This window comes from Olea europaea, chromosome 15 (genome assembly GCF_002742605.1).
Source record: "Olea europaea var. sylvestris chromosome 15, O_europaea_v1, whole genome shotgun sequence".
NCBI lineage: Eukaryota > Viridiplantae > Streptophyta > Magnoliopsida > Lamiales > Oleaceae > Olea > Olea europaea.
Genome location: NC_036251.1, coordinates 2,278,746 through 2,289,610, shown reverse-complemented (window position 1 = coordinate 2,289,610; position 10,865 = coordinate 2,278,746). Strand labels below are relative to the sequence as shown.

Sequence of the window (10,865 nt, the reverse complement as noted above, 5' to 3'; positions counted from 1 at the left end):
CTTGCCTATCTGAAGTAATTTTAGTTGGAATTGAAAACTGTCCATTTCCAGGTAGAAGAAATCTCATCTCAATTTCATGCGAAGATGAATCAACTTTGCAAATGTTTAGCACTTCACAATATAGATCGTGATATGAAGTATCTAAAAATATTGGAACTCCTTCCACCATTTCATCATCCTCGCTACGTTTCCATATCTATTTTCCTTCATCATCATTAATAAAATCACCAAAATAAAATATGGCAATTCATGTTGTTGAGTTCATATCTGTAATTAGAATAGTAATATTTTAGAAAGTTAGCAAATAGCAATTATTGTAAGCTATAGTAACTGTAACTTGTAGCCGTTTCTATGGTCGTTTAAAACGACTAAAACGACCCAAGTGGTTATAAATGTCCATTCCGATTCTGTCACTAAAGTATACGAGATTCTGCTTTCAAAAGTCACTTGAGATCGAAAATGAATTCAAATACTTAAATAAACAGAAATGACAATGAATATATGTGCAAATGAAAAAATAACTAAAAGTAAGGGAGAAGAATATCTCACCAATATAAAATGTAGAAATATAAGGGTTTGTTTTTTAATGTGCTTTTTTATGCTTCGAGTAAAACTAGAAAAGAAAAAAGAACAAAGAAGTAGAAGATTAGATAAACTAAAGAAAAAGGAGAGGAGGAGGAGGGGAAGACGCTGGAATTTCAAAAAAAGAAAATTAATGATTATAATATGAAAATTGGGCATTTTGGTCATTATATACTAAGGGCATTTGAGATATTTCAACAATATGTACAAGGATAAATTGAACATTTTAACATAAAAAGGGTCTCAAAAACATTTTTATAGTAAGTTGGGCCTAAAAAAGTTGTGAAATATTTGATTGGGCCATTTGATTTTTAAAATTTGAAACTTATTTTTTTATTTTAAAATGTGTAATATTTAAACTCTTATTTATAAAATTTTCTCGTTCATTTATTACTTAAATCAGCCCATTCAAGAAATAGATTAGATTAGAATGGGGAAAAATCTAAAGCCCAATTAAAATGCATACACATTAATCCAATTATAGCCCAGGCCTCTTCAAGTCTTATTCATTGAGCTAAGGGCTACAAGCGACCGAGGTTTTCTTCTTCTGTATAACGGTGGGAATTAGGGAAGAGGCAAAGAGGGTCACAGGCACCAAGTTATCTTGTGTTGCATAGATTTCCATTCTACCTCTTCATCAACGAATTAGAAGGTATTATCGAATTTTATTAGTGTTGTTGAAACCGCACTTTATCTGATTGTTGTGAATGATTTAATTTCAACTCAATTAACTCCTTATAATTTATTTATTTTTCCAAAATTGTTGTTTCTTGATGGTAATCTTCCCGTAGAAACGTGGGTTTTTTCGACATCATGTCTCTTGAATTTTTGATGCGGTTGTTTTCTCCTTGCCTTTAAAACTGGCCGCTCCTCAAGTGTTATAGATGAAATATCCAGGACCAAAATCCAGTGGAGGCAGTTGCCCCCAGGTGGCTTCGCCTCTGTCACCTTGAAAATTTTATGTGTCTGTTTATGGTTTTCTCCTTGCCTTAAGAACCGCGCGCCTCAAGTGTAACCAGTGAAATACTTGCACAAGAAAAACCCTAGAAAATTCCAGGGTTTTGAAAAGTGTATGCCTAACAGTCTACGCATACATGCATATATAATCTGCTGATTACGATTTTTATCTAATTATGTGTATGTGCGAAGGAAATATGGAGTCTTTGAAGAGGAAGTCATTGGAGGGCACAATGGAGGATACCGAGTCTCCGCCACTGAAACAACATAGAGAGAATGATTTGGTAGGTTTGGATGGCTCTGTCGCATGTGTGCACGATGTGTCATATCCTCAAGGGTACGTGCCTCGTGTGTTAAATTCCACCATGGCAACCCAAGAAGATGCAAAACCAGCTAAGGAGTTTCCATTCAAGCTTGACCCTTTTCAGTCCGAAGCCATCAGATGCATCCACCATGGCGAGTCAGTCATGGTAAAGTAATCAAAACTTACCTACAGAGAATTTTGATTCTTGTTTATTTTAGATTTAGTTGACGGAAACGGAGGAAACCATTTTCTTATGTTTGAATATGTTGGAAATCTCAAAGGATATGAGTACACAACGTTGTGAAGAAAGAGATGTTCAAAATTTATGCATATAGTTTCAACTTTCATGTTAAAACTGAATTTGAAAATTTTGGTAGTGGGAGAGAAGAAAAGAAAATTCAATTTCTTTGCTTAGCTCTTCATTTCCAAATGGAGCCAAAGTGATTTGTTGTATGCATGATGAAAGATTTAGATGGAAGCATAACTGATTTTTAAGTGTATCTTTAGGTCTCAGCGCACACATCTGCGGGTAAGACAGTTGTGGCATTATATGCTATTGCCATGTCGCTGCAGAACAAGCAACGTGTTATATATACATCACCAATCAAAGCTCTCAGCAACCAGAAGTACAGAGAGTTCAAAGAAGAGTATTCAGATGTGGGGTTGATGACAGGTGATGTCACAATTGATCCCAACGCCTCTTGCTTGGTAGGTTTGATATTTTTTTGTTTCTATTCACGTGTCTTGAATGTGTATCCACTTCTTTGCATTGCTAAGCTGGGTCTTCATTTTTTTCAGGTGATGACAACAGAGATCTGGCGAAGCATGCAGTACAAAGGATCGGAGGTTATAAGGGAGGTGGCGTGGATTATTTTTGATGAGGTGCATTACATGCGAGACAGAGAGAGAGGTGTTGTATGGGAAGAGAGTATTGTAATGGCCCCAAAGAACTCTAGATTTGTTTTCCTCTCTGCTACAGTGCCCAATGCAAAGGAGTTTGCTGATTGGGTTGCAAAGGTGATTTTGAGTAGCTTCTATCCTTTGGTTAAATAATCACTGTTGCTTGAAATTTGAAAACATTACCAGCTTTTGTATCCTGTCGCTTCCTTGACTTCATTTCCTTTTTCTCACTTCTTTTTGTTGTTCCTTTGTTTCAAGTTACTGTTCACTCTACATTTTTTCTCTTATCCCTACATTTTGCACTTGATAAATTATGTGACTTGTGAACACAAATCAGTGTCAGCCGCGCTGCTTTCTCATTGAGAGAAGTATGGAGTTATCCTTGCCAAATGGTAAATTTTTGGAGAACGAAGATATGGCTAATTTGTCAAATTAATAGTCCTCTGAATTGTGCTTGTTTTATCTAAATTTTAGAAGCATGCATGATGGTATTAACATTATCTCCCAGAATGCAGGTCCACCAGCAACCATGTCATATTGTTTATACTGATTACCGACCAACACCCCTTCAACATTATATCTTCCCTTCGGGGGGCAGTGGTCTGTATTTAGCTGTTGATGAAAAAGGAAAGTTTCGAGAGGATAGCTTTCAGAAAGCTTTAAATGCGCTCTCTCCCATCACTGAAGGTGACAGAAAAAGAGAGAATGGAAAATGGCAGAAAGGGTTAGTTGTTGGTAAAGCAGGCGAGGATAGTGACATATTTAAAATGGTGAAAATGATTATTCAGCGTCAGTATGATCCAGTCATATGTTTCAGCTTCAGCAAAATGGAATGTGAATCACTTGCCATGCAGGTATGGGTTCCTCTCAATCTAGTACTATGCCACCTAAAAGATTGCTAGAGAACTATATGTAATATTAGGGATGTTCTTATAGCTCACACATATCATCATGTGTATCTATCTTACATCAAATTTCTAGTCACCCGTTTCTTTGTTTTTAAGATCGTTTCCTTTAAAGAGAATTAATCCCCCATCAGATTTATTTTTTATTTACTATTGATTCTGTCCTGTAAGGAAGCATATCGATAGTTATTATTTAACAGGCACCTTCATTAGTTGGTAGTTGGTAGACTAAAAATAATATTCTTCCTCCATAGATGGCTAAAATGGATCTAAACGATGACAATGAGAAAGTGAACGTTGAAACCATTTTCTGGAGTGCCATGGACATGCTATCAGATGATGATAAGAAGTTGCCTCAGGTAAGATGTTTCTTACTTTATTAATACGTGGAGTGATTTTCATCTTATTATGACTTTTGGGAAATATGCCAATATTTCATTTCTCATTAATGTATAGCCTAACTTTTTTGTCTTCTTTTTTTTAATAATCCCAGGTATCAAATTTGCTGCCTATATTAAAACGAGGAATCGGCGTGCATCATTCTGGATTACTTCCCATACTGAAGGAAGTCATTGAAATCCTATTCCAGGAAGGATTCATCAAGGTTGGCAGAAGAATACTTACTAAATCATATTTACTCCCTGCTTTGCTGCTTGTACGTGCTACATTTTTTAATATCGTTAAATTCCATACTCCAAATTAGCGTTTCACCGATTTTTCTAGAACGGTAAAAAGCGAGGACTAGTTCGTTAATTATGTTTATATTTGATGCCTTCTCCACCATAACCTTCTATCAAGTTTCCTTATGGTTTAAAAATTTGATTAAGAATCTGGTGTCGAAACTTCTAGTAGTATAAATTTGTCAAATTGATAATTATATCGGGAGTGACAGGCCCTCTGTTCAATGATTTTAGCAATGATTAATTACTTATTTATTCTTTTTGGCTTCATTACACCCAACACCCCTTCACCCCTTGGCGGGAGAACAAACAACAGAACCTCACGTTCTTCCAAGTATCTTTTATGTTATGCACATGCGTGTAGTCTTATTGAATCAATTTCTTTTAGTGTTTATTTGCCACAGAGACCTTCAGCATAGGATTGAACATGCCAGCAAAAACTGTCGTCTTCACTAATGTTCGCAAATTTGATGGCAATAAATTTAGATGGATATCCAGCGGAGAGTACATACAGATGAGTGGTCGGGCTGGTCGTCGAGGAATTGATGAACGTGGTATCTGCATTCTCATGGTTGATGAGAAGCTAGAACCTTCTACAGCTAAAATGATGTTAAAAGGAAGTGCTGATCCTTTGAATAGGTACCCATTTGAAACTTTTGTTCTCCTAATAAGGCGTTGAGCATAAAGCATCTTGAGTAATGTTAATGATGAAGTTATATTCCTGTTTGGCTTTTACATCAATTACATGATATATTCTTAAAAGAAAAATTATGGCTAATCAAGAATTCTGGAGTGAGCTCTGAGCACGAGGCAACATAAATTTAGTGACGAGGACTATTACTTTTGCAATATCAACACATTTTCCTGTGAAAAACGCCATTCCAAAATATTAATGTCTAATGTATATTAATTGTATGGATGATGACTTTTTTCTCATGGCTTGTTCTCTTGCATTTCAGCGCATTTCATTTAAGCTACAACATGCTTCTGAATCAAATTCGATCTGAAGATGGTGATCCTGAAAATTTACTCCGTAATTCATTTTATCAATTTCAAGCAGACCGAGCTATTCCTGATCTTGAGGTCAGTTTATTGATCTGATGTGTATGCTTTCCTTCCAGACTTTGCCCAATTTCTAGAATATGTAATCTATGTTAGTATTTAAGGAATTTATACTTGCAGAAACAAGCAAAAGTTCTTGAAGAGGAAAGGGATTCAATTATAATTGAAGAAGAAGATAGCTTGGAAAATTATTACTCTCTGCTACAACAATATAAAATTTTGAAGAAGGATGTCCGTGATATTGTATTCTCTCCAAAATACTGTTTACCCTTTCTACAGCCAGGAAGGCTTGTATGCATTCAATGTACAAAGAATGATGAGTCTTCCTCATCATTCTCAATCAAGGATGAGGTCACATGGGGGGTTATAATCAATTTTGAAAGGGTTACAGGGCTTTCTGAAGGTAAGATGACTGCCCGCTAAGGCTTGAGACCTCCTTATTCATTAAATCCAGTTGTCACTAATTTTCAATGTATTATTTAGATGATGTGAATAAAAAGGCAGAGGATGCGAACTATACAGTGGACGTTCTCACGAGATGTAGAGTGCATAAAGACGAAGTGGCTAAAAAAATAATCAAGATCGTCCCACTGAAGGACCCTGGAGAACCAGCTGTTATTTCTGTTCCTATTTCGCAGGCAAAGTCTTGACTACACTAGTATTCTTAAATTTCTTCTCATGTGTTTGATCTCTTATTGCATAAAGCTGGGATTATTTCTTGAATATTTTTTAGAAAATAAGTAACAATGACAATCTGTAACACTTGGGAAGCTTGGTTAAGATCTTTGTCATGACATAAGATTTACTAAATTGGTAACTATTGTAATGACTAAAACTATAATTTTTCATCCATGATGTCAAAGATTATAGAGATTACTGAAGAATATCATCACAGGTGAGGGCAAGAAAGGACTCTTTATATGTACATAAATCAATTTCCTGTCTACTTTTTTTTCATATGCATAGATGTTAACTATTATTGTCAAGATTTGTGACTTCTTTCTTTCCTGTTATATATAATCAAATTATGTCCCGATTTTTTCTTGGCAGATTGACAGTTTAAGTAGTGTTCGGTTAATAATACCAAAAGATCTTTTGCCATTGGAAGCTCGAGAAAATACACTCAAGAAAGTGTCTGAAGTTCTCTCCAGATTTGCAAAAGGAGGCTTACCTCTCTTAGATCCTGAAGATGACATGAAAGTGAGTGGAATATTTTCTTCCACTGTAGCTTTTGAGACACTTCATTCTTTTAACTTGTTGTTGACATCTTATCTTCAGGTTCAAAGCGGCTCATTTAAGAAGGCAGTACGAAGGATAGAAGCCTTGGAGAACCTGTTTGAAAAGCATGAAATTGCAAAGTCTCTGCTGATTGAGCAAAAGCTCACAGTTCTGCACAAAAAAAAGGAACTTACAGCCAAAATCAAATCAATAAGGAAAACAATGCGTTCTTCATCAGCCTTGGCTTTCAAAGATGAACTGAAAGCAAGGAAAAGAGTACTGAGGAGACTCGGGTAAGATTACCTCATCACATTTTTATTGCTTCTTGGAGTTCATGCATGGAATATTCTTTTAAACTAGATATGTTTGCTGCCTTTTTTCAAGGCTGGGCTGAATCATGTTAGTTATGACATCTAGGTTTCCATATTGTTTCTGTGTCAAGATTATGTGATCTGTTGTATATCATGATATCAAACCCGTCTACCTTGGCAAACTATGCCGATTTGACTTTTTGCTTCTCTTATTCATATTTTTCGAACTGTAACTATCCTATTGTAAATCTGCTTATGACTTTTTCTGATATCATCAGATCTCAAAATGTATTTTAATTGCCAACTCATAAAAAATTTCTAAAAAGAGTGTGTAAATTGTGTGTCTTCTATTTTATAGTTTTCCTCAAGAAAGAATCAGTAAATTGTTATCATGGTATTTTGAGTTCTTCAGCAAGAGTACGTCTTCTTATGTGCGTGACTAACTGTTCCCTCTCTTTCCCCTGCTTTTTCCATCAATTATACCCAACTTATTGCTTGAAGATCGAGTTCAATTGCAGCAATTTTCATTATTAAGTTCTAGATCTGTACTCGTAGCCATTTCATGCACCTGGAAAATGTTTCTTTTTCTTATGTGTTTCTTTCCCTTTATATAATCCTAACATTTAATTCGAGCGTTTTCTGCATAATGTATACTTGTAAACTACTTGTCATATTTACTGGCTCTAACAAGTATGTGGCATATGTAACTTTCAAGGTGTTATACAACTTACCTGTCACGCAGTAGAGGCATCTATTTTTAAAGATAGTTGTTATGTCTGAGAGAAGAGTTCAAGTTTTGTCTTTGCATGTGGTTTGTGTTAATTTGTCTCTCTATGCTTGAATGATTGGTTAGACGTGTATTTTCTAATGCCGAAAATTTGAGGAATGTGCAGATACATTACAAGTGATGATGTTGTGGAGTTAAAGGGGAAAGTTGCATGTGAAATCAGCAGTGCAGATGAATTAACACTGACCGAGCTCATGTTTAGTGGGGTTTTGAAGGACATGAAGGTGGAGGAGATGGTAGCACTTCTTTCATGTTTTGTATGGCAAGAAAAGCTTCTGGGTGCTACAAAGCCTGGAGAGGAACTTGAGTTACTTTTGACTCAACTTCATGATATAGCTCGGAGAGTTGCTAAAGTTCAGCTTGAGTGCAAGGTGCTTATAAATACTATTTTTGGTTCCGAGTAGATTGCTAAATAGTCTGTTACTAGGGTTTCAGTACTGGTGGTGTGTATTAGAAGGGCACAATAACTTTTGCCTCAAAATTTTTGCACACAGGACTAGAATTACTTATCCAAAAAATAAATAAATAAATAAATAAATAAAATAAAATAAAATAAAATAATTGCTAGATTATAAATGTAGTCTACCGTAGTATAAAACTTCTATAGGGTAGACATTTTACTCAAAACTAAAAATTGCATTTGCATGTTGACATTTTTCTCAATATTGCTGCATGGTGTCATACCACATCCCAAGTTAATTCACATTGTCTGCACTTTTTTACAGGTTCAGATTGATGTTGAGAATTTCGTAAGTTCTTTCAGATGTGATATCATGCAGGCTGTGTATGACTGGGCCAAGGGATCCAAATTTTCCACAATCATGCAATTTGCACAGGTTTTCGAAGGCAGCTTGATCAGGGCAATCCGGAGACTGGAGGAAGTTCTTCAGCAGCTAATACAAGCAGCGAAATCCATTGGTGAGACACACCTTGAAGCGAAATTTGAAGAGGCCATCACCAAAATCAAGAGGGATATAGTCTTTGCAGCATCTTTGTACTTATAGGCTAAATCTTGTTTGCTGGTTGAGCTTTTTGGTATTATAATGGTTGCAGGAAGAGAATCTGGAATCTTATCTAATCAGCTGGGAAAATGCTCACAGGGAGAGTTTTATGGAAAGAAGGAAGAAAGATCATTGTCTTGTTTTCAAGGATGGGGTCTACCTGTTTGTGAAATTAACTTTATTTGTGACAATTTTGTCTTCTGCGTCCTGGACGATGATTGATGAAAGGTCAAAAGTCAGGATAATCTTCAAGCAGAGAGAGCGAGAGAGAGAGAGAGAGAGAGAGGCTAAGTTAATCGTTACATAGGTTAGCATAGTTTAAACGGCTTTTAGTATATTGTATCATCCAATAATTTATTTTAGATTTTTGATCTGCTGGAGTGCAGATTCTCAATTTCTAACTAGAATTGTTATACGTACTACATGCAAAATATTGTGTGCGTTTTGGACCTTTTTTTTTTTTTTTTTTTGGGTAATTTACCTTAATTTATTGCATTATATATAGCACTTTTCATTTGGTTTCTGTTGTGCACACAATCAACCAGCTACAACCTTTCAGGGGGCATGTTTGGTTTGAGCTTATAGGTACTTGTAAGTACCATTTCGTACAGTATGTAGGGACAGTTATAAGCTACAATCATGCAATTTGCACAGGTTTTCGAAGGCAGCTTGATCAGGGCAATCCGGAGACTGGAGGAAGTTCTTCAGCAGCTAATACAAGCAGCGAAATCCATTGGTGAGACACACCTTGAAGCGAAATTTGAAGAGGCCATCACCAAAATCAAGAGGGATATAGTCTTTGCAGCATCTTTGTACTTATAGGCTAAATCTTGTTTGCTGGTTGAGCTTTTTGGTATTATAATGGTTGCAGGAAGAGAATCTGGAATCTTATCTAATCAGCTGGGAAAATGCTCACAGGGAGAGTTTTATGGAAAGAAGGAAGAAAGATCATTGTCTTGTTTTCAAGGATGGGGTCTACCTGTTTGTGAAATTAACTTTATTTGTGACAATTTTGTCTTCTGCGTCCTGGACGATGATTGATGAAAGGTCAAAAGTCAGGATAATCTTCAAGCAGAGAGAGCGAGAGAGAGAGAGAGAGAGAGAGGCTAAGTTAATCGTTACATAGGTTAGCATAGTTTAAACGGCTTTTAGTATATTGTATCATCCAATAATTTATTTTAGATTTTTGATCTGCTGGAGTGCAGATTCTCAATTTCTAACTAGAATTGTTATACGTACTACATGCAAAATATTGTGTGCGTTTTGGACCTTTTTTTTTTTTTTTTTGGGTAATTTACCTTAATTTATTGCATTATATATAGCACTTTTCATTTGGTTTCTGTTGTGCACACAATCAACCAGCTACAACCTTTCAGGGGGCATGTTTGGTTTGAGCTTATAGGTACTTGTAAGTACCATTTCGTACAGTATGTAGGGACAGTTATAAGCTCGGCCAAACACGTCTTATGGATTGCGGCAGGCCGTGTTTGGCCGGGGCCTTTAGAAAAATGCCATAATATAGATATAAGAATCCATACCAAAATTGTACTTTATTAGCTGTTTGATTGTTTTTATTATGGGAAAATTACATGAAAACCTCACTTTGTTGAGTCTTAATTTCAAAAATCAGGTACCATTACACCCCATCCCATGCAACTACTACCACCTACCTCCATTTCTTCCCCATTTCTCCATGCAAGAAAAGTACCCCTCAATCGATAAGCCTTCCAAATCCATTTTGGCTCAAAATATTCATTCCCTACTGGCCTTTAATTTCCTCTAATAAATAAGCAAGTTTGTACAAAAGTTCACATTAAAATTTCAAGATTTGAGTCAGCTAATACATGGCAGCAGCACGCAGTTCAGTTCAGAAAGGTGGTGAGACTTGGCGCAGTGATTGGGTGATGGCATGGTGTGAATTGAGTTCAATTGTTGGAGGCGAGGGTGTGTGAATGGGCTGATGGCATGTCGGCAGCGGTGTGACGGAGAAATCGTTGGTGAAAAACTGTATGCATCTCAGTTATTACAAACAAGACAAGATCTCACTTGTATTAATTCTTATGATTTTTTAAAATTTTTCCCAAATTTAATATGAAAATTTATTCTTAAACATTTGTTGACACAGAATTTCTTTTTCTTTTATTATACACTACAAATA

The 10,865-nt window shown here is 35.9% G+C and overlaps 1 protein-coding gene across 2 annotated transcripts; it reads left to right on the top strand.

The window, feature by feature from the left end:
• The first annotated feature begins 1,088 nt into the window (after positions 1 to 1,088).
• Positions 1,089 to 9,977, top strand: LOC111409808 (DExH-box ATP-dependent RNA helicase DExH9). Of its 2 annotated transcripts, XM_023039868.1 has the most exons (16): positions 1,089 to 1,234; positions 1,732 to 2,009; positions 2,351 to 2,551; positions 2,642 to 2,860; positions 3,259 to 3,597; positions 3,903 to 4,007; positions 4,142 to 4,252; positions 4,717 to 4,967; positions 5,288 to 5,411; positions 5,511 to 5,793; positions 5,874 to 6,028; positions 6,441 to 6,590; positions 6,669 to 6,901; positions 7,813 to 8,077; positions 8,432 to 8,584; positions 9,404 to 9,977. In XM_023039868.1, the coding sequence occupies exons 2-16, from the start codon at positions 1,737 to 1,739 to the stop codon at positions 9,527 to 9,529; spliced, it is 2,988 nt and encodes a 995-aa protein (XP_022895636.1). In that variant the 5' UTR covers positions 1,089 to 1,234; positions 1,732 to 1,736; the 3' UTR covers positions 9,530 to 9,977. The 2 variants fall into 2 exon arrangements, with proteins under 2 accessions (XP_022895636.1, XP_022895635.1); XM_023039867.1 differs by lacking the exon at positions 9,404 to 9,977 and having other exon boundaries at positions 8,432 to 9,158.
• Positions 9,978 to 10,865: the final 888 nt, after the last annotated feature.